At 51.9% G+C, this 23756-nt stretch overlaps 1 protein-coding gene across 2 annotated transcripts in view; it reads left to right on the forward strand.

The window, feature by feature from the left end:
* The first annotated feature begins 555 nt into the window (after positions 1-555).
* The window catches only part of TBC1D10A (TBC1 domain family member 10A), a 30841-nt gene continuing 7640 nt past the window's right edge, over positions 556-23756 (forward strand). The window contains exons 1-3 of one of the 2 annotated variants that reach the window (XM_055080397.1): positions 723-837; positions 17357-17401; positions 20364-20463. In XM_055080397.1, the coding sequence (XP_054936372.1) occupies positions 20419-20463 (45 nt within the window). In that variant the 5' untranslated portion in view covers positions 723-837; positions 17357-17401; positions 20364-20418. Of the gene's footprint in view, positions 838-17356; positions 17402-20363; positions 20464-23756 lie in introns of both variants that reach the window. The other variant, XM_007128654.4, reaches the window with a different exon arrangement.

Below are 23756 nucleotides of genomic sequence, written 5' to 3' on the forward strand. Positions count from 1 at the left end.
TCGTTGGTCTTTAATCTTACTAATTAGGCCTCTCTAAAGCCCCAGAAACAGCAGGGCGAAGGAAGGGGCTGCTGAACTTCTAGCTCAGCCTAGGTCTTTAAGCCGCCGAGTGTCCCTGGGCGTGTCCCCGGACCCATCCCGCGTCTCCTCAGAGCTCCTCATAAATGAATGGGAGAACAATCCCCACCCACGTCCCTAGGGTCTCGCGAGGAGTATGGGGGCTCAGGAGGCAGAGGCGGAATTCCCAGAGGGCGCCCTCGGTCTCGGCCTGGGCGGTGCGGCAGGTGTCGGGCCAGGCCTGGGCTAACCCGGAAAGGCCCGAGAAGCTTTTTCAGGTGAGTTCTAGTGATTGGCAGCCCAGGGGGGAGGGCTTCGGGTGACGGCTGCCCCGCCCCCTCACGTCGGGCCTGTTGGCGCCAGCCTGGGGGAGGTGGGCGGGTCCCGGGGTCTGCGGCACCCATTGGGCATGGGGGGGAGGAGGTGCCAGGGAAGGCCTAGGGCTCCGCCCTCGGCTTTGTGGCGACCAATGGGTGCGGCTCGTGGGCGGGGCGTTGGCGGCGTCGGCGGAGGTCGGGCGGCTGAGGTGGCTGAGGTGGCCGCTGAGGCTGAGGCGGCGGGCGCGGCAGGGATGGCGAAGAGCCGCGGAGAGAACGGGCTGCGCGCGCCTGCAGCCGGGGGGAGCCTGTCGGGGACCCGGGAGAGCTTGGCCCCGGGCCCCGACGCCGCAGCCGCCGACGAACTCAGCTCTTTGGGCTCCGATTCAGAGGCCAACGGCTTTGCCGAGCGCCGCATCGACAAGTTCGGCTTCATCGTGGGCTCGCAGGGCGCCGAGGGCGCGTGAGTATCTTCGGGGCTCGGAGCCGGGGGGCCGGCGGCCGGGGGCGGGACCCGCGGGGGGTCCTCGACGCGGACAGAACCGCTCTCAGAAAGGACAGACACGTCTCCCTTCCAACCAGGAACAACCGACCCCTTGTCTCCCTTGCCCCACCCCCACCTCCCCCGCAGCCGGACTGACCCACCCCTAGGAAGGGCCGACAGGGCCCTCCTTACCAGTGCGGACTGGTCGACAGATACCTGGTCCAACCCCAGCGCTGCCACCCTCGCCTTAGGGCTGGCTGACTCAGCCGGCCCCTGACAGGCTCACAGGTGGCCGCCCCTCCCCCAGCAGGCTGCTATTCTCCATACCCAGCCTCCCACGAGACCCACAGACGCCCTTGTGTCAGCACCCTACTACCCCCACTTCAGGGGGACACCTTAGGCAGACTTCAGAGGGACGGGCTGCCCTGCCCCCACCGCATTCCGGGACAGACTAACCCTCACCTCAAGACACACGGACCTCTGGATGAATTGACATTGGTCAGCTCCCTACCACCTTGGGACAGACAGTCCCTTCCCCTCATGGAAGTGTCAGAGAGTGCCCCCCTCTCCCCCCTCAGAGGCAGGTTTCTCTCCGTCACCAGCAACAGGTGGGCAGGCACTGCCCCTTCCCAGTACCCACAGGATGATGCTACCTCACCTCCAGGACAGACTGTCAGCTGTCTCTGTGTATGCTGTGGAAGCATGCACCTCCTCTCCAAATGCAGACTGTGGGGCAGGCAAGGAGACAGCAGGGTCCCTGCTCATAGCACACCCAGATCCCCCACACCCAGGCACCCAGCTGGCAGGCAGAGCAATGTGAGGCAGTGGAGCAGCACCTTCCCTCCAAGCGGGGTAAGCTGAGCAGCCACATTCTGCCCCCACAGAACTCCGAGTCCAGTCCTCACAGAGATCATATGTATGGGTTGGTGATGCCCTTAGGAAAGATGGACTCCAGACCCCACTTCCCATCCCAGCTGTCCTGTCAGGCTCTCTTATGACTTATGGAAGAGCCTTAACCATCTGTAAGATCTCCACCCCACACCCCATAAAGGTCTCTTCTGGGATTTTCCACAGTCCCAAAGCCTCATATTCACCAGGCCTCCTTCTCCTATGGACAGTTGGAGAGAAATGCAGGCCCCTCCCGTAAGGAGAGTTCTCTTTTACCCACTGGATGTCTCCTCCAGCCTCTTCCCACTTGCTCACAGCAAGCTAAGGCTAGTCCAGTCCAGGACTCAGAGAGCACCCCTTATTCTGATCCTTCACCCTGACTTGCAGCTTTGTCACAGTTCCCCAGGGATTAGCTTGTGAGAACCCAAAGGGTACTTAGGGTATATTTTTGAATTGAAGAGCAGACACCAGGGATCAGGGTCCTGGGAGGCATGAGGTCTAGAAAAGTGGGAAAGGAGTTCCCAGTTGCATTTGTGGGTGCTTGGAAGGAAGAGCTCAGATTTGCTGGTGAATTCTGGGAGATAAGAATTCCTACTCCATGCTTATCAGGCAGTTAACCAGGTATCAGGGTACAGAGCAGTGTGATATAGTGGAAAAAGGCCAGGTTTAGGAAGAAATCACTCTTGCTGGCTTTGTGACCTTGGGCAAGTTCCTGAATCTCTGAGCCTGCTTACTCACTGTAAAGGGAAACAGTAATACCTACTCCCAAGATTACTGTGGGGATTAAATAAGATCAAGTATTCGAAGGTGCCTAGCATAATGCCTGGCTCAAGTAGTGGCCCAGGAAAATGTTGTTTCCTTTCTTTTCCTTCTAAGGGTCTGAAAATTGATGAGAAAATGAGGGCGTACCTCTGGTATTTGTGGACAGAGAGGCCCCAGTGGAAGCACCTCCCTTTGGCTGTAGTCCCCAGCCAAGCAGCCAGACATCTGTCTTTCCCACCCTCCAACCGCAAACCAATGACATCGTCTGCATCATTGGTGTCTGTAGCGCTGGGGCTGAGGTGGGATTCCATGTCCCTTCCTCTCTCCCTGCCTCACTTTCTTGACCCTGTTGGTCAACCTAAAATCTCTGGTGTCTGAAAGCTTGGATGTTCCCTGTATAGTTTATATTGTGGTTCAAAAAAAGCCAAAAGTAAGTCCCTGCTCAAGGCCATAAAAGAGGAAGTTATGGGCAGTTTCAGGGTGACTGCCCTGAACCCAGTCTCGTAGTTGAGGGCTAGGAGACCATGTGCTATCCCAGAGAAGTGAAACATTAGCACTGATGGCTGCAGTGGAGATGGCAGGGACTCTGGCTCCAGATTAAAGGTCTGTTTCAGCCATCCTGGGCCAAAGGTTGTCTCAAGACAATCAGTTTTGGCAGTTGCCAGGGATTAGGGGGATGGGGGAAGAAAGCAGATCAGAAGCTATCCCACTCAGGTGACTGCTAGGTACCTGGCACGAGTAGATCATAAAATCATAGACTGTTAACGCTGGAAGGGATCTTACGAGTTTGACCAGCTTAACCCTAACTTATTATACAGATGAGGAAACTGAGGTCCAGAGAAGAGAATAACTTGCTTAAGATCACACAGCACAGGGCTTCCCTGGTGGCGCAGTGGTTAAGAATTCGCCTGCCGGGCTTCCCTGGTGGTGCAGTGGTTGAGAATCCGTCTGCTGATGCAGGGGACACGGGTTCGTGCCCCGGTCCGGGAAGATCCCACATGCCGCGGAGCGGCTGGGCCTGTGAGCCATGGCTGCTGAGCCTGTGCGTCCGGAGCCTGTGCTCCGCAATGGGAGAGACCACAACAGTGAGAGGGCCGCGTACCACAGGAAAAAAAAAAAAAAAGAATTCACCTGCCAATGCAGGGGACACGGATTTGAGCCCTCGTCCAGGAAGATCCCACATGCCGTGGAGCAACTAAGCCCATGCGCCACAACTACTGAGCCTGTGCTCTAGGGCCCGTGAGTCACAACTACTGAGCCCACGTGCCACAACTACTGAAGCTTGTGCACCTAGAGCCCGTGCTCCGCACGCAACAAGAGAAGCCACCGCAATGAGAAGCCTGTGCACCGAAATGAAGAGTAGCCCCCGCTCGCCACAACTAGAGAAAGCCCGCGCACAGCAACGAGGACCCAACGCAGCCAAAAATGAATAAATTAAAAAAAAAAAAAAGAAACATCACACAGCACATTAGTGTCAGAAGCAGACTTGAACCCAGGGTTTCTGACTCCCCAGTCAGGACCGTTTCCACTGCCTTTACCACCCATTAATATGGCATACGGCCCCAGCAGTAAATCGAGTGCTGGACAGGTAGAATACAAGGTTCCTAGAAAAACCTGTCTGCCCTCACGTTCCTTGGCTTAGGTCAGCACTTTTGACTCCCTCAGCAGTGTGGGAAGCTAACGGGGATGGCCCAGCAAGGATAAGGCTGTGTTGTCATTACCACTTCATTAGACTGGTGAGCTTCAGGACTGGAACCAGGCTTTTTTGTGTGTGTGTGGAGGGGGGGCCTGCAGCTTGTTGGATCTTAGTTTCCTGACCAGGGATTGAACCCAGGCCCTCAGCAGTGAAAGTGTGGAGTCCTAACTACTGAACCGCCAGGGAATTCCCTGGAACCAGGCTTATTCACTTTTTCCTCAGGCCTGCAGAGAAGTAAATGCTCAATTAATATTTATTTATTGAGTGACATTTACCGGCACACATTTCAAATCAGGAAGCTGAAAGTGAGCTTAGAGATGGCCATCCTTATATGGATAGGTAAACTGAGGCCTAAGAGAAGTGATTAACCTCACTTCTTCAGTCAATTAGCAGCAAAGCCAGGAATTAAACCCAGAACTCCTGATTCCCAGCCCTAGGCCTTTTCTACTTCACCTTGTCTTTTTTTTTTCTTTTTTTTGGGCTGTGTTTGGTCTTCGTTGCTGCCTGTGGGCTCTCTCTAATTATGGTGAGCCAGGTGGGGCTACTCTTTGTTGTCATGCGTGGGCTTCTCATTGCGGTAGCTTCTCTTGTCTGGAGCACGGGGCTCTAGGGCATGCAGGCTTCAGTAGTTGCAGCATGCAGGCTCAGTAGTTGTGGCTTGTGGGCTCTAGAGTGCAGGCTCAGTAGTTGTGGCTTGCGGGCTTAGTTGCTCCGCGGCATGTGGGATCTTCCCCAACCAGGGCTCGAGCCCGTGTCCCCTGCATTGGCAGGTGGATTCTTAACCACTGTGCTACCAGGGAAGTCCCACCTTGTCTGTCTTTTGAGCCTACTCTACAGGGAACCTTTGCTGGGCCCACAATGGTCCCTGCCTGCCCTTGAGCAGTAGCCAGTGAGTGGGGAGAGGCAAGAAAGCAGCCAGCCAGTGAAGGACCCTGTGGTGGCATGGGCACAGACAGGAGTGCTGGCAGCATTAGTTCTTTCGGCTTGGCTGGCAACTGAGCTGGTTGTTGAAGCCCAGGAAGGACTAGAGGAGGAGAAAGAAGTATCCTTAGCAGGGAAGGGTGGGAGGAGTGATGTTACCATTACTATCACTTCGGGTAGGAAGAGCAGACCTGTTTGGGGGGGGGGTCCCTTCTGCAGCATAGAGGACTTGGTCAGGAAGGGAAAGAAGGATATCAGTTGGATACCAGGTCTCTGGTCTGAGCAAGATGGTCTGAGAGGGGTGGATCCCTGACCTTCCTTTCCTTTTCCTATGTGATTGCCAGGACTGGCCTCCTGAAGCTGGAGTTTCCCACCCAGCTTCAGTCTACTCAGTGCTTCAGGCCAGATAAGGTGAGGAGCTATGCTCTCTGGGGTCCCGTGGGTGTTGGCTTCCTGTTAGGGGAGAGAGGGATCTGAACTGGGCCCTGGGAGAAACATCTGGAACAGCAATATTGTCTTTTGCTGATTCAGTTCCCCTGTCCCCTGGGCCCTCCACTACTTATAGCCAACTATGGCAGCCCTATGACTTTGGAAATCTTAGAACTGGCTTAATTGACATCCTGATAGTTTGGTCTGTGCCAGTTATTGTTGGGCCAGGGCCCTCCTGACACGCCAGGGCCTGCCTCCCCTCTTTTCCACCACCTTCTCCAGTTTGTAAGTTCAGAACATCCTCTTCTTGAGCTATTACAGTTCCCAGGAAAGCGTGGAGCTGGCAGTGGAGTGGTCCCTGGGTAGTCCATCTGGAAAGAGACAGCTGCACATATGGAGCCCTGGTCTATGACTCTGGGCCACAGAGCCTTCATTTTCTCTCCTCCTTCTTTTCCTCCAGTTTCAAAGGAAAATCCGGTTTGGTAGCCCTGTGGGTGTTCTAGGGCCTCAGACAAGACTTGACTTGGTGAAGGAGGGAGCCAGCACACCAGCTGCTGCCCTGGGAAGGTGCCTGTGTGTCCGCCTGCTAGGAAATCCTAAGCTGTGGGAAAGAGATAAAGCGGTGGGACCTGCTTGATGTTTTGTCCTCCCAGCATCTGGGTCTGAAACAGGACCTTCAGGGGGCTGGTGAGGCCTGGCTCTGGTTCAGCCTTGCAATCTGTTTACACCGCGGTGGGAAAAGAAGGTGCTCTGTGCTCCCTCCTCACCTAAGCTCTGGAGTCTGGCTGTTTGTGTGACCTTGGACATATTGCTTCACTTTTATGAGCCTCAGTTTCTCACTGTGAAATGGTTATGATAATACTGACTTTGCAGGGTTGTAAGGTTTAAATGAGCTGATGTTTGAAAAGAGCCTGACAATACTATAGGTGTTGTCAATGAATGCGCAATGAATGTTCTACCTCCTCATAGAGACTGGAGTAGCTAGTGGTCCTGTCTTTTTATTTCCTACTTTCCATCTCTGGCTGTGATGATGAGCGTCATGAGGTCCATCCACTGTGGGCAGGAGTGAACCCTAACCCATGGTGAACCCTTACGTTCCCCTGAGAGGGGTGGTTATCCCATTTTGTAGATGAGTACACTGAAGTTCTAAGAAGAAAGTGCCCAAGGCTTGCTAGCTGGTAAATGGAAGAACTGGGACTAGAACCCGTTTCTCAACACTGAATTCAGTGACTAAACCTTGCTAAGGTGGAAGCAGGCGGGGCGCCAGGTGCTCACCAGTCCCTGATGCCCCCACACCCAGAGCAGCAGTTAGCAGGAATCTGGCTACCTCCCCATCCCAGTGTGGAAGGCAAGGCAGGTCTCTCAGTACAGTCGAAGTCCATGGCCAGCCAGGCCAGAGAAAGACCCAGTGAAGATCCTTGTGGAGGCCCTGGAAGCCTGGCCAGATCAGGCCTGTTCTAGCCCTCCCATAGGCCAGAGTCTACACTGCTCTTGACCCCAAAATACTGCATAATGACCATCTGACTTTGATATCCAGTGTGTGCCTTTTGGAAGAAGTGTTTCTTTGTAGGTAAGGCAGGGATTATGCACCCCGTACAGGTGAGAAATCTGAGGCTTGGAGAAGCCTTGCAGTTAGTTAACAGTGGAGCCAGATTTGGGAGGGATCCCAGATCTTCTGACTCTCAGCCCATTGCTACCACAGCTACATGGACCTGTCCATTCTCTTCCTCACTCCAAGCCAGTTGAACCTCAGGCCAGGATGCATTGCCCACCAGAGCAGAACCCAGTCGTCATCCACCCATTGTCAGTGTCCTAGCTGATCACTCTCTTTATCCTGCTGGCAGCACACCTGACGGGGAAGAGGCCTCCTTTAGCTGCTTTGTCTGCCCCTGGCAAATCTGCTGCTATCCTGAGCCCAGGGAGGGAGACCCTGGCAGGGAGAAAACTCCTGGCTGCTCTACTGGCAAACCAACTCTCCTGATGCTTGACCTGCTTAGAAGCCCCCTTTCCAGGATTTTAGGGAAGCTGCCAACTTAGGCTTTCCTTTTCTCATCTTTCTCTTTCCCTTCTCTATCCCACCCCACCCTACTCTACTCCATGCTCTGTCCAGTTCCTCAGAGGCTGGCACAGCTTACCTCTTCTCTGCTCTTCATGTAGGGAAGTAGGCAGCGGACTCAGGAGCCTGGGAGAGAAAGCCAAGGCTTTACTTTCACCAGTTTATCCATCATAGCAGTGAGTTTATTTATCAAACATTTATTAAGCCCCTACTCTACCAGCCTCTGTGACTGGGACTAAGGATACAGAGTTGATCAAGACATCTGTGTCTTGTTGCCCTCAAAGCATTCACAGACTGGTTGGAAAATAGAAGCACAACCAAATCATTACAATGTTGAGCAAGAAAGCCTGTAATGGAGGCATGTGGTTGCTCTGGGAATATATAGGAAGAAGAAGCAGCAAGCTCCATCCATAGGAGCCCAGAGAAAAGGCCTTTGATCCAGGCCTGAGAAGGAGCAAAGAAGGCCATTCTGTTGTATGGGAGGGGACCCGTGTGCAGAGTCCCCCCAGAAGGCAGCTGTTTGAGAAATGTGGTGTTCCCGGAGGTGACAAGAAGAATGGGAGGCGGGAGGATGACGTGATCAAGGGGAGGGTAGCAAAGTAGGTTGGGCAGACTGTGACTAGCCTTGAATGTCAGACGAGGCCTCCTGTGTTTCATTAAGGTCAGTCTGGTGCTGGCATGGAAGATGGTATAAAGAGGAGCTGGACCACAGGCAATGAGAGCAGTTGGGAAAGGTTGGGACAGCCCAAAAGGGCTGTAGAGAGGCCTGGAAGAGTCTTGGAGCTATGAGGATGAAGAGGTCAGCAAGTAGGGCTTGGTGCCTGATTGGCCGTGTGGACTGTGGGGAACTGGGAAGGCTTTGGCCAAGCTGAAGTGGCCCTAGCCATTCCGGGGCCTTCTGACCACAGGGAAGGAAGGCCATCTGTGGCCTTCTTTTGAAGCGGACGTTGGGCTGCTGCCGACTCTGCTTTGTCACAGCCCTGGGCTCCCCAAGGTGCCTGGCATGGCTGGCATGATCAGGGCACATCAAGGGTTTCTTTGTCTCTCTCCAGTAGGAGAGTGGGTTTGGCCTGGTTGGGAGGGGGTGGGGTGAGTGGAACTGAGCTTTGAGGTCTCTGCCCAGTAAACACATTGGATGGCAAGGAAGGCTGCAAGAAGGGCTAGACTCCTCTCCAAGGAGAGAGGAGTAAGGCCTGAGGGCATGGAAAGCCTACATTAGGGCAGTATGTAGCTGGGGAGGGTAGGTTTGGGGCTTTTAGGCACAGCCTAAGCTGATCAAGGGGAGGCAGATGGCAGCTGAGGGCTGACCTCATCTCACCTTTATTTTGTTCCTGGAGCTGGTGCCTCAGCTGGGAGGTGGAAGCAAGTCCAGTGCCTATGAGAAAGTGAACCCCTCAGCCCTTCGGGGCACCACCAGCCATTTCTCAGAGATGATTCTGGCTGGATATGTGGATTTAGGCTAATATGGGAAAGGGTTCTGAACCCAGGGGTCAAGGTGCCAGTGCTGGCTCCACCACTGCCCCTAGTGGTGTGTGACTTAAGCACGTCCTCTCACCTGACCATGGGGCTAATGCTCCCTGCTTTTCATCCAGCACATACTATGTGTGCAGCCATGTGCTAGGCTCTGGGGACTTGGTCCTGCCCTCCCAAGACCTAGAGCCTAGCAGGGAAGTCAGACATTCAACAGTAGATAAAGGTGTGGTCTGTGTACAAAAGGATTGTGAGGATCAAATGAGATAACTGGATTAGGAGCATGTGTAAACAAACACTGCTGAACAGGGATCAGGAGACCTGAGTCCTGGGCTTCCCTGGGCCCCTAACTAGCTCTGCAACCTTGAGAAAGTTGCTTAATCTTTCTAAACCTCAGTTTCCCCTGCATATAAACCAAGATAGTTTTTTTTTTTTTTTTTTTGTGGTATGCGGGCCTCCCTCCGCTGTGGCCTCTCCCGTTGCGTAGCACAGGCTCCGGACGCGCAGGCCCAGCGGCCATGGCTTGACGGGCCCAGCCGCTCTGCGGCATGTGGGATCCTCCCAGGCCGGGGCGCGAACCCGGTTCCCCTGCATCGGCAGGCGGACGCGCAACCACTGCGCCACCAGGGAAGCCCCACTAAGATAGTTTTAATGGGTGATGTTGAAGATGTCTTCTGCTTCTAACATTCTGAGACTGACCTTGGAGTATATGAAAAGGGCTTTGAGAAGTTTTTTATCAGGTACCACACAAGTGCAAGGGGTCTTCAGGGCACAGCCCCAAAGGCCAATGCTTCCAGCATGCTCTGTTCCTCTTATGAGAGGACCTCCCTTTGTCAGACCAGTGGCCCTCATATCTTTGGGAGTGGAGTCAAATCAAAGAATGCTTTGATTTGTCTAGCTCTTTGTTCTGCAAAGTGCTTTCTTTCTCATTGCCTTGCAGTAATCCTTACAGGAGCAATGGGAAATCAGTAGGGTAAGTTTTATTTTGCCCTGTTTACAGACAAGGAAACCTAAGCTGAAGGAGTAATGGAATTGTGCGTAGAAGCCAGGGTTCCTCCTTCCCAATTTTCCATCTTACCAAAGCTTTTGTTGTCACTGTGTGGCCTGTCCTCCCTCTTCCTGTCCCAGCCTTAGGACTTTCAGTCCAGCCCCAGGTGTCTACACTTTTCCTAGTAGGCTTCTCAAGTTGTTTTTGTTGTTGAGTTGTTATAATGGATGGCGCACTTCCTGTCCCAGGTCTCCACACACAGCCCCTCACATATACCCCAAGATAAGGCAGGAGCAGCTGGGTAGTAAGGGGTCCAGGAACATAGTATGGAAAACTCTTGTTCCTCCTCTTCTGTGTGTCCAGAAGCCATCTTTCTTAGCCAGCCTCTTTTGGAGGATGCTGTATATTTCCCTTTCCTCTCTGTCTTGGTTTCACAAAAAAGGAGAAACTAAATTTGGACCTGGGAGATCCTGGGTTCAAGACACCAGCAGACCTGACTTCAAGCCCTGGTTCTGTCACTTTCTAGCATGTGACCTCTCTGAGTCTGTAAATGGGCCAGGTGGTGGCATTGGGAGAGGGAACTGGCCCCATGCCAGTTATGGTTATGAGTATTAAGGGAGGAAATGTTGGTAAAACACCCAGCACAGTGTATGCCACAAAGTAAGAGTTCAGTGGTACATCGTGGCTCTTATAATTCGAGTGTGAATTATCCTCTAAGGTTTACTTCCGGCCTTTGGCATAATGGTGAGAGAACAAGGCAGCATGGGTGTGAAGATCCAGACTCCCTCATGTGCTCTGCCTACCGACCCTTGGACCTTGGGGGTAAAACGGGAGCCAGTCCCACTCAGCTTGTGGTCTGGAGCTTTCTGTCCTGCCAGGGCAGGTTGGGAATCCCCCAATCAGTTCCTCATTGAGTCATTTGGAACAGAGCCCTCAGGTGACCCTGACTCTGAGGACCCTGATGCAAGGGCCTGATCTTCTCCTTGGTCTGTGAAGATAAAGCAGAAGTGAGGGGCTTCCCTGGTGGCGCAGTGGTTGAGAGTCTGCCTGCTGATGCAGGGGACACGGGTTTGTGCCCCGGTCCGGGAAGATCCCACATGCCGCGGAGCAGCTGGGCCTGTGAGCCATGGCCGCTGAGCCTGCGCGTCTGGAGCCTGTGCTCTGCAACAGGAGAGGCCACAACAGTGAGAGGCCCACATACCACACACACACACAAAAAAAGCAGAAGTGAGAACAAAAGTGGGTCTCCTGAAAGATTCAATTCAAAGCATGTGACTGTAGGGGCCTCTGCCCTCTTGGGTAGTGGCAGTCACTTGGGGAAGGAGTAAGAGTTTGCTTCATAATTACCACCACCCTCCTGTGTTCCTTGTAGACTTTCATCCTGGGCTTCCTGTCCTGCCTCTGAGTGACCCCTTCCAACCTCCCAGCATAGTCACATGGTAATGCCATTTCACAGAAGAGCTTGCATGGTGGACCATGCTTTCACCAATACCACCTCATTTAACTCTGAAATATAGTTATTATCATCATAATCTCCATTTTACAGAGGTAGACACCAAATCCCAGAGTGGTAAAGTGACTTGCCAGGCATCACACAGTATACGGCTCTGAGGTCACTAAGTTCCAAGCTCCCTGGAAGCAAGGCTTGTGCTCACCCAGCCTAGTGGATAGCAGTCAGTGCCAGAGTTGAGTGACAGAGCAGAAGAGCAGGGCCCGGGTATACCTCCGAGAGCTGTCCTCTGCTCACCCTGGACATTGGATAGTTACTGGCTTGCTGAAAACCTGAGTTTCTTCATCTGCAGAAGTGGGGGGAGGTGATAATTAGAGGACCTATTTCATGTGCTTGTTGTCAGGATTAAATGAAATAATTTAAGTGTTGAGCACCATGTCTGGTCCATAGCAAGTACCTGGTAAGTGTTATAACAAACATTCAATTATGTTAATTGAATATAGAATTATAATGTTGTAAAAGGCCATCATCAAGCACATCTGGGCTCAGCCCTGTGCTGGGCTTCAAGGAAAATCCAGAGCTGGTATCAGGCCACAGAGGGAGTGCCCTTTATGAAGCACTTTCTGTGCTTGTGCTTTTCCCATCTGATCTCAAGGTAGAGGATAGTATTCCCATCTCAGTGGGGAGAAAACTGAAACTCAGAGTGCCTGAGGTCACAAAGCAAATGAATCTGTCAACACATTTATTGAGCACCAGCTAGGTACTAGGCTCTGTTCTAGGGCCAGGACACACTGTGGAGAGTGTGATTGGCAGAGCCTCTGTCCCCCAGGAGCACACCTTCTCGTGGAATGCTGCCTCAGCGGAGTGGACAGTCGAGCGGAGAAGCCAGACTCGCTCCACTGGACTGCTCACATTCCCCAAACAAGCCAGGCCCTTTTCCATTCACTTGTGCTTTCTCATACTGGGTCTTCTGCCTGATGTGCTCTTTCCCCTTTCTCACCCTGGCCACTTCCTGTCACCCTTCAAGGACCATCTCAAAAGTCAGCTCCCCTTTAAAGCTTTCCCTAACTCCTCCACCCCAACCCTGAGTGCTTCTTGCAGTCTCTAGCACCTTCTACCCTTCTAGTTTTTCTGTGATAGCACCTCTGTGTGTGCTAGTTATTTACTCACCCATCTGTCTCCTCTGCCAGATTGACCTCCCCAAAGGCAGGGACTACATTTTATTCAACTTTGTAGATTCAGGGCCTGGAACACAGGCTCTAGAGAGATGTGTATGGAATGTAATGAGGTGCTGATTGTGTTCTGCTCCTGGAGTGGTTAGGAAAGGCTTTGTAGAGATGAGAGGGTATTCTGAAGGAGGCCTCAGAAGATGAGTGGGACTGAATTAGAGTTGGGGGAGGGCTGAGGGAGGGCAGCTCAGAGAGAGGGCCATCTAGAAATAGGGCTGGGAAAAAAGAAGGACATGTAGAGGGAATAGGAAGGCCTGGGAGCCAGGGCCTGAGGTTTCTGTTGAACAAGGAGGGCAGTAGGGAGCCTTGAAGGAGTCTTGGCAGAGATAAGCAGTGAGTCAAGACTAATTTGATAAGATCTATCTATCAATAAAGTTTAGCAGTTTTGTAAGGATGGGTGAGGGGGGCTGTAATTGAGTCATGGGGGCCCCCAGGTGCCCACAGTGAGATTGTGACCTGAAGACCCAGTTGCCCGTGGGGAATTTCAAGTAGTACTCTGCCCCATAGGGGTGGGGGTTGGGGAAGGGATGTCTTCTGTTGAGAATAGTCTCCATACCTCTCTGCATTTGTCAGGGAGAGCTCCCCTGGGAGTTTTTGCTAAGGTCTGTGCCTTTCCCTAGCTGAGTGGGGGTTGGGGAGGGGGATTCCTTGCTTTTTGGAGCCAGCAAGGCTGGTGCTTAAAGGAACCATTTCTTGCCTCTGACATGGGGGGGAGGGTGGGGCTGTGCAGAGTGGAGAGTTGGGCAGAGGCCCATGGCACTGAGGCCAGAGAAGGGTGGAGAGAACCTGTTTACCATTGTGCACTGACCCAGGGCTGGAAGGAGCAAAGCCAGGGAATTCCTTATGGGAAAGGGAGGCAGGCCCGGAACTAGCTTGTACCAGGAGTGGGGGAGAGTGAAGCAAACCAGACTCTCTGTCTCACCCAGACAGGGAGCCTGGACACTGCCCTACCTCCAAGCCAGGGGTTGCCAGGCCGCAGGAGGGAGCACCAGGCTGCTGCAGACCATCTTCCTTTTCTACTCTGACTCACAGCATCGCCTTGGGCAGATCACTTACCCTTTGATCTCTAGGCTTCCCTGGCTGTCTGGGGAGTGGGTGGACTCCTTAGGTAACCTCACAGGCCTCCCAGCCCTGACCATCGGCCATTTGCACACCACCAACCCACCCTCTCTTGATTCCAGTTTCCTGTCATTGGTTATTATGGAGCTGGCATAAGAGCTATTTATACTTTAGTCATTACCACCTCTTAGGTTAATGAACTCCAGAGGTTGTTACTCAGTGTGCAAAGTAGGTCAGCCTTTTGTTTATTCTCACTTCTTTTTCCAGCTCTGGGTGGGAGAGGGGAGCTCCCCCATCTCTGTTGTCCCTGGATCTGTGATTGCCCATCCATTTCCCAATTTTCCGCACTTTCATCTTGCTCACTCTTGCCGTCTCAGCACAGGGGGTAGTGGTTCTCTACTTTACTGGGTGATAAAGGAAAAAGAAGGGAATGTAACAGGTATTGAGGCCCTGTTACATGTGGGTCACTTTATATTTATTGGATAGTTTAGTACTCAGTTGGCAGCCTCTACTTCCAGGCTGTGTAACCTTGGACAGATTATTCAGCTGTGTTAAGCTTTAGTTTTCTTGTCTCTTAAGTAGAGATAATAAAAACTACTTCCTTGGGGACTTGTGTGCCTATGTAGTGCTTGGCAGAGCTAGTACAGAGCGAGTGCTGGAAGTGTATCAGCTCTTACTGTCTCATGTGGTCTTTACTGCTGCCCTCTGAAGGGGTGGTATTGCCCCCATGTTACAGGTGGGGAACCAAAAGCTCAGAGAGTGGAATAGTCACAAAGTGGCAGAGCTGGGTCAGAAGCCATGAGTTACAGTCTGTGTGTCAATGAGTAAATGACTTACTCGCCTGGGGCCTCAATTGCTTCATGGGTAAAATGGGGATAATTGTGCCCTGCTGCATGTGTGTATGGACCAGTCAGATGAGAAAAGGGATGTGAAAGTGCTAGGTAAGCTGCAAATACCAGTCACCTTAAGCTACCATTAGCCGGCCACCCACCAGGCTGGGTCCTTATACACATCTATTCTTCATTTAAGCCTTATAAAGTATGAGGTATGTGTATGGTCCCACTTGAAGATGAAGTTGAGACTTAGAGGTCTGTCTCCCAGTTGGAGGAGCTGGAATGGAAACCTAGGTTGGTTGGCTTCAAGGTCCCCACTCTTTTTACTCTCTCCCACACTCCACCTGGCCTTCCCGATGGTTGAGATGAGGAGGCTCAATCCTGAGGTCTGTGACCTTGAGCCTTCTGCTTGGGCTGGTTTAGAGAGTGAGGCTTGGAGGAGGCGGTTACACTGGTTCCTTGGGACCAAGGTTTATCTGACACCTTTCGATAAAGGGGTCATGGGCACAGGCACCACACCTGGCTGAGTCTGCCAACTGGAGGGGCTGAGGTGTGCTTGGGCGGAAAGTATTGATACATGGCTGGAAGGACAAGGCGGAGAGAGCCCAGGTCTTGGGTAGCCTTGGGAACTGGTCTTCTTCCTCTGAGCTCTTGACAGTCTTCAGCTTCTGGGTTTGGGGAGAAGGCTAGGGAGCCTGCAGAGCCTGGTGTCAATGGAGTGTCACTGCTGCCTTGGGCCATGGCATGGCACAGCACGGCTAAGCCTAGCTCAGCCTGAGAGCCCGACAGAATCTGGGCTCAGTCACTCTCTGGCTGCCCACTTCTGTCTCCTCTGTGCCTCTCTCCCTTAGGAGGTGGTGGCCGAGGGTGTGCTTGCGGGCTCTGCCCATCCAGCATATTGGCCTCACTGAGCATTGCTACGTAGGGGCAAGCCGCTTACTGAGACAGTCAGAACACTAGAGGAGGGTTTAGACTGTCTCCAGGGGTTTTGGGGCCAGAGATAGAGCTCCACAGTGGCACCTGGAGAGCGGCCGGCTTTCCTCACAGCCTTCCCAGGGGAGTGAGAAGCAGCACATGAGTCACTATGGCAAAGGAAAGCCCTGGTTTTGCCACTTAATAGCTTTGGACTTTGCCCAAGTCATACAATCTCTCTGATTGGGTCAAGTTTCTCATGGGTCTAATTGAAATAGTAATTAATCTATGAGGATCTTGCTGGGCTATTAGGGGCACAAATAAAATTGCTGTAGGCAGCAGTGGCTTGTAGCCCTGAAGGCAATACAGATGAAAATAATGATGTCATGGAGAAAACCAGGCAGGCATCTGTTGAACACCTGTGAGGTACATGGTGGGAGTTACAGAAGTTCAAGACCCAGTCCAGTTGGGGAGGGACAGTGCTGAGCAATATGATCAAGTTGTAATGAAATGCTCATTTCAGACCATGTCTTGATTCATTAGTGATTTAGTGCTGAAATCAATTTTAGGGGATTGTGACCAGCATTAAAAGAAGAAGAAGAAAAAAGAAATAGAATGTAGGGCCTCCCTGGTGGTGCTGTGGTTAAGAATCCATCTGCCAATGTGAGGGACACAGGTTCAAACCCTGGTCTGGGAAGATCCCACATGCCGCGGGGCAACTGAGCCCGTGTACCACAACTACTGAGCCTGCGCTCTAGAGCCCGTGAGCCACAACTACTGAACCCACGTGCCACAACTACTGAAGCCCGTGTGCCTAGAGCCCGTGCTCCACAACAAGAGAAGCCACAGCAATGAGAAGCCCGCGCACCACAACGAAAAGTAGCTCCCTCTCGCTGCAACTAGAGAAAGCCCGCTTGCAGCAACGAAGACCCAACACAGCCAAAAATAAAATAAATTCAAAAACATAAATTAATTTTTAAAAAAGAATAATATAAAAATTGAACTGAAAATATCTGGTGCATTAGTACATGTAATAGTAAATTGTTTCATAAAATGTATTGTGTGTGTGTGTGTGTGTGTGTGTGTGTGTGTAGTCTCAGTCTAAAATGTATTTCTTACTGGGAGTTTCAGTTTAAAAACTTTGAGAAATGGTGTTCTAGGTCAGGATGAAGGTCTTCAGGTTGGAGGACAGCCATTGAGATGTGGGCAGGCATGGAGGCTGCGTGGAAGCTAAGGGCTTGATCTTTGCAGGCAGAGGAGTATAGTACACAGTCAGAAGCCTGGGCTGTAGAGTGAGGCAGTCCTGGGTTTGAATACAGCTACATGGCCTTGAGCAAGGCAGTTAACTTTACTAAGTCTTGGATTCTACTTCTAGAAAATGGATATATATAAGTATTTTGGAAGATGTTGGTAAATAGTAAATGATGTACAGACGGTAACTACTATTGCTGCTGTTATTGTTGAAGTTGTCATTTTTATTATTATATTGGGCCCTGAAAGTGTTGCTGTGACTTGGAGAGGGGAGAGGAAAGGGCATTCCAGGTAGGGATGGGTGGGTGACAAGGGATAAGTACGTGTGTGCCTGGTATGGGGCTGATCTGGCTGAGAATAGTGCAGCCTTAGAAGGGGATATTGAGATTATAGATAGAAGATACCAGGAAAATTTGGGGGAATTAAGTTTTAACAGTAAAAACTTCAACAGTAAGGGTGGCTTTACCTAGAGATAATGAGGCCCCATCCCTGGAGGAGTTCCAGCAGAGGCTGGGCCACTAGAGACTGTTCTCATTAGGCTCTTTTGGTTGCAGAGACTCCTTCCGGTCACCTTAAGGACAGAGGAGTTTTCTGAAAGGGTGAGTGAAACTCTCAGACCTGAAGCATCCCCCATGGGCTGTTTGGTTCCTTAAACTGCCATTTGGTCAGCTTCCCTGTCACTGGAAACTGGCTCATGCTCTCCCCCCACTGTTAGGAGGAAGCCACCTCAGGGCCTCTACACCATTATGCCATTTGCAGGGATACCCAGACCCCAACTCCATCTCACGGCTCCCTTCTGGGCATCTTTTGAGGGTCAATTCACAATGCAGGCCATCCAATCGTATAGGGAAACAGCCTCAGAGAGGGCAAGGGACTGTTGTAGAAGGGATTCCTATATCAGACAGCAGTCTGATCAGATGCCTTCTGAGACCCTGACTGACCAGACTGAAGGGGATGTGAACCTTCTGATTTTTTAAAAAATGGGTAGCCTGCAGCTTTTCAGGCGCACATCCTGTATGTAAAGAGAAGTTTACCTGTAGTTAGAGAGCATGTAAAGTGCTGAGTGCTCCGTTCAACCAGACCTCCGGACCTCCAGTGTCTTCCTTCCCACCCTCTCCTGGTGGGTTAAACTCCTCTGCTGTTGGAGGAGAAGGCACTCAAATGACCATATTTCCTCAAATTTTTCCCAATTTAAGATTTTAAAAATCAAAATGGATCTTTCAATTGACATGTACATTTAAAGCAGTGGTGGGTTTTTTGTTTGTTTCTGAGCAGATCTTACCAAATCAATGGTGTAGTTTAAAATCAGTAGTGTCTTAGAATCCAGGAAATATGGTTGTTTGTTTTGTACCCATTTGAAATTCCGGTTTGAGGTTTGATGTTGGGGCTTTGAAACCGCCAAAGCTGTTATCTGGAATCATTTAAAAGAACACCGAACTTGAACGTGTTCCCCTGTGTATTTGTAGTTGGGAGAATGGGTATCTCTGAGGCCCTGCTGTCAGATCTTATCAATAAAGACAGACTGGAGGGTTGAGGTATCAAATGGGCATATATTTAATCAGATGGGAATTCTCTGGAAACTGGTAATCTCAGGCGAAAGCCTTGCCCTCTTATGAGCCTCCATTTTCTCATCTGCTCTAGGGAGTGATTGGATCAGATATTATCCACATCCATAACTGCCAGCACTTCCTGTTGACTCAGTGTGGGTACCCCTTTTGTTTAGTCAGCTAGAAAGCTCATCCCCTGACTTGTGTGAGTACTTTGTAGGTGATGGGAGGGTCCTGGCCTGTGATGCTGGGCCTTTGGTTTCCGCTCCCTGGGTGTTTTGGGGGCTGCCCAGAGACGTGCATAATTTACATTCCTTTGTAAGTTATCTGATCTAAAGGTATGGTCTCAGGTTTTCTCCTATGGGGAGGGATAGGAAGGAGCGTATCCTTATGCCCTGGTTCTGTCTGTAGGTGGTGAGAGGGTCAGCAGTTCCAGAGGGTGGTAGCCTGTGTCCCTGTGTAGAGGGGGCCAAGTTTGCCCAAGGCTCTTGTCTCTCCTTGGCTGTTCAGCTCCAAGGCTGCTCTCAGGCCTGTGCAGTTCTCCAGATAAAGAACGCTTAAGAAGAGGACCTGCCCTTTTGTGTCTGGGGACCTTTGCTCTGCCAGGGCCCCTCCCTCTGCTCTTCCAACCAGTAAAAGTTATAGCAGTGCATTTCCTTCCGGTAGAAAGAGAATCAGAGAATCAAGGCCTGGGCCAAACTCTAGCCCCACCATGTCCTGTTCCTGCGAGCCTCCTCCCAGCTGCCTGAGTGCCTCAACTCCTTCCTGGGAGGTCAGGCAGCACTGAGTGCAGGCACTTGGCTAGGATCTGACTTGGATTTGAGTCTGGGTTCTTCCACTGATTTGCTGTTTGACTCTAAGCAATATACCCTCCCTTGGTATCTTGCCTCTCAATAATGTCAGTACTTTTTTAATTGAAAAAAAAAAAAGACACAAAAAAGAAATTTAAAAGATCCATAATCCACTACTTTAAAAATAATTTTAAGAGAGTGTGTATGTGTGTGTAGAGAAGTGCACGTATATATTATTTTCGTTGTTGTTTTCTTACCAATATTGCTCTGTAGGCTAAATAAGGAAGCAGCCTACAAACACTAGTCTCCTTCTTCTCTTTGCCCCTTAGTTACGTGAACTCAGGAATTTCCAGGGTCTCACTCCTTGGAAGAAGCTCACTCACTTGAAGCACCCTCTAAGCCAGGGATTTCGCCTCAGCCTACCTCAGCTGCTTTGGTGCTGCCTGGCGTGGGTCTTCATGCTGAGCTGTTTTCCCCACCAGCTCTAGCGGGCATTCAGAGGCCAGTAGGAGGGCTGGGAGTTTGTTTTTGTCACAGGAGTTCTTCTAGGAGTGCTTCTAGGGCCAGATACCCTGGCCCTAAAACAATGCCTGCATAGCTGTGACAACTGCATAGTTAGTAGATGTACAAATACAAGTGGCATTTGATGGGGCTTTGAAGTGTATTTAGGATTTTGATAGGTGGAGACAACTCAGAGAGCATTCCAGCCAAGGGACTGGCATGAGCAAAGCTTGAGAGGTGGGAAAGGGCCAGGGCGTAATTGGGGAAACTATGAGTAACTAGTTTTGTAGAGTGCAGAGGTGAGCATGTTATTTCTGTACTTGTTTGACTAGTTTTTTCATCCAGCTCTGAACCTTGCATGCTGGCCCTATGAAGAGGCTTATTTATCGGGACAGACCGAGCATGGGAATGCTTTGCTGTGGTGCACAGGTGCAGGCATTCAGGCCTCTGCCCCAGAGAGGCACGGTGACCCCTGGCCCCTTGATGCACTGGGGGAGTGAGCACTTGAACCTAGTGTCTCTCCAACCTATGCCTTCCAGGGAGGGGGTTGCATTCCCTCGCATCTGTGTTAGGATGTCCATGAGTTATAGCAGCTCCAAAGGAAACTGCAGGGATGGAGGGCAGGGGGAGGAATGGAGACTGACCAGGCTGGTGGAGGGGGCCTCAGCCAGGGCCTTTGCTTCTCTTGGCACCTCTGACAGGCCCTGCCCTCTGCTCCACAGGCTAGAGGAAGTCCCCCTGGAGGTGCTGAGGCAGAGGGAGTCCAAATGGCTGGACATGCTCAACAACTGGGACAAGTGGATGGCCAAGAAGCACAAAAAGGTGAGGGTCCTGGCCTTGGGCCTCAGGCTGGGAGTCACAGCTGGGGGAGGAAGTGAAGAGGGAGGAGTTGCATCAGTTTGGAGGAGCAGGAGCTTCTCCAACCACCAGCTGCCTTAGGTGTCCCCACCTGCCAGCTTGGAAATGGGGACAGAAGCTGGCTGGAGGGCAGGTCCCAGGTTTCACTTGGTCCTCCCAGATGACTTCAGACTCTCACAGAACTTTGTCCTGGAGTCAAACTTCAAAGCCGCTCTTAGCCAAAAGCCTGTCAGGCAGCTTTCTTCCAGCTCTCCTGGGGGAAGTCCTTACTGCTGCTCACCACCTATCAGGGAGGACTTTATAATACTAATAATAGCCAATGTATGTTAAACACTTGCAGTGTGCTGGGCACTTGACTTGGATAATCTTTACAACACCCCAGTGGGATTGGTGGTGGTAGTATCCGCACTTTATGGATGGTTACAGAATCAAGGTTTGAACCCGGGCAGTCTAACTTTAGTGCCTGCACTCTTCACCACCACAATAAGGGGCCTTCTTCACCCTCTAGATTAATTTGATGAGTTCCCTCTTGCCCCTTGGACAAAGCAAAAAGAAAGAAAAGTAACCTCACAGTTTAATGGTCTTATAAAAATGAAAATACCCTGTGGTCCTTTTCTAGTGGGCTATATTTAGGCACTAGCTCTATCACCCCTTAGGAACATCCTTGCCCACCACATGTATGTGTTGATACTCTTGGCTACCTCAGCAGGGTCTACTGTCTCCCTGGCCTAGCGGAGGCCTGTCCACAGTCCCACAGCCGGGTCTCTCTGCACAAGTACCCAGTGCACAGTGACCCCGCTGGCCTGTTGTTGTCTGCTGACATGCTGGTCTCCAGGCTGGCACAGCTGGCTGCAGGGCTTCGCAGAAAGCCCAGGACCAAAGGTCACATAAGGGCTTGGGCCCAGCCCCATGGCCTTCCTTTCTTCGTGCCTGTGGCTAGCTGTGTGACTTTGGGTGAGTCACTTCACCCTCTCAGCCTCAGTTTCCCTGGTCAAGTGGGAATGACAATCCTGTTGCAAGGCTCCTACTGTAAAGCCCTGAGCCCATGGGAGGAAAGGTGCACCCAGGCCAGGGCTCTTTCTTGCTGTTCTATGTGGGCTTTGGGGCATTCATTTTTTGCTTATTAGAAAAACTTTCACTTTAAAAAAAATATTTTTTTAGGGCAGCTGTTCTTCAACTGCTTCCTGCCTGACTCTGGGGTCAGTTTTCCTGCTTCCTCAGCCCTCAGGCTTTTACGCTGAGCTTCAGCTCCCTCTCCACTGTCTGCTGTGGTGACTAGCGGCTGGCAGGGAGATGGCTGTGGAATTCTCGCCCCAGCCTTCCTCGCAGATGGGGATTCCAGAGGGGAGCCTTGGGGAGCTCCTCTCAGCAGAGCAGCCAGCATCACTTCCTCTTCCCCTTTGCTTCCCTGGCACTGTGGTTAGAGGCCAAGGCTACTCCTGCCCAGCAGGGGCCACTGCAGGAGGCTGCACCCTACCCTCCCCAGAGGCCCTAGCCCTCTGCTTCTCTCCTGCCATGCTGGCCCTGGGAGCTCTTACTGCCTTGCTGCGCAGGCGTAGGCTTTCGCAGTGGTCAGGAAGTTGTGGCACAGGAAGGAGAACACCTGCATCAGGAAGTGGATCCAGACCCACTGCACTTATCCTGAGTCCCCAGGACTGGGGCCAGGCCCTGCAGGGAGGCAGGCTCTAGCTGGAATTCTGTCTTCCCCTGTAGGGCTCTGCTCAAAGTTTGGCCCTGCCCTCCTGGAGTTCAGCAGGCTGGGTGTGGCTTCACACTATTGTCATCAGAGCTCTCCTTTCCCAAGGCCTTACCTCAGATAATGATAATCCCTTGTGCTTTCTGTTTGCTGAGCACTGTCTCTAGCTTTATCATTGCTGATCCCCACCTTTGCCTCCTCCCTAAGGAGGAGATTATGATCTCCAGCACCCCTGCGCTGAGGAGGATTCCAGAGGCCAGAGTGGGAAAGGCTGGCTGTATTCCTGGCTCTCCATCCCCACCTCCCCAGCCTTGGGCCTGGGTGAGGGTGCGGCCTCTTTGAGAACTTAGTGGACTGAAGATATTCCTGGGCTCCCCTGGGGCAGGCCAAGCCTGATAGGGCTGTGATATGTGGGGGCTGGCTCCAGCTGAGCTTGGCCCTAGGGGAGCCTAAAGGGCCTGTGGCTCTGGGCCATACTGCCTCCCTTTGCCAAAGCCTGCCCAGACCAAGCGGCTTCCTTCAGGAGACCCTTGTCCCACAGCAGCAGGAAACTGTTCGTGGAGTCTGGGGCAGTTTCCTTCTGCTCCCTTCCTCTCCCCGCTTGGCAGGCAGTCCCAGAAGCTCAACTTGGCTCCTATGACCAGCCACTCTGCTCTTTCCCTACTGCCCTCAGCCTGTCTGCCTGTCTCCTTCCTGGTTCTTGACTCTCTCTGACCCTTGGAAAGTTTTTCCTTGTTTGTGCTGGTCATCAGGAAGCCCAGGATTTCTGTGCTCCCTCCTCTGAGAGCTTCCAATGGGACTCTTTGAGGGGGTTTCCAGGTGAGAGGAAGTTAGGTGCGAGCCCGAGGCCCAGGGCTTCTGTGTCAGGCATCCTCCTGGGATTGCAGGGGTGGAGATGAAGCCATCATTTATTGAATACAGACTGTGTCAGGCTAGGCATGTCCCCCGCCCCCCGCCACCACCCCACTTCTAATAGAATCCTAGATGTTATCATTTTGATCTTACTGTTGATGAGAAGTGATTGGCTAAGGTCAGCGCTGTGAGTAGTGGGGAAGGCCTGTGCCATTTTATTTAGCAAGGGCTGGAATCAGGACTTGTACCCAGGCCAGCTGCCTCGGCTGCGGTCTGATAATCCTGGGAGTTTAGGGTCAGGGAGAGCAGAAGAGAGGGGATTCTTGACCAAACAAAGAGGGAGCCATTTTTGATCTGCTCCCATCTTCCTTCTGAATTCTGCTGAGGTCTTTTCTCTAGGCTGGATGTGTCCTGCCACACAGCTGCTTAAACACTTAAACACTCCCATGAAAGTGCCCAGGCCATGTGTCTGGGCACATTCTGGGTCATCTCGTGAGCTACTCGCCCTGTGGCTGAGCTGTGTTCCACATTGTGCAGATCCCTTCCTGGTGACATCCCATGGGGATCCTCTAACTTGTATGGTTCCATTTTGATTCAGAAAATGGTGATGGGGATTCATAATCCTGTGGTAGACTTCAAGAATACCTGTGTTGGGGACTTCCCTGGCGGTCCAGTGGTTAGGACTCTGCACTCTCACTGTGGAGGGCCC

Source organism: Physeter macrocephalus, chromosome 19 (genome assembly GCF_002837175.3).
Source record: "Physeter macrocephalus isolate SW-GA chromosome 19, ASM283717v5, whole genome shotgun sequence".
In the NCBI taxonomy this organism is placed as follows: domain Eukaryota; kingdom Metazoa; phylum Chordata; class Mammalia; order Artiodactyla; family Physeteridae; genus Physeter; species Physeter macrocephalus.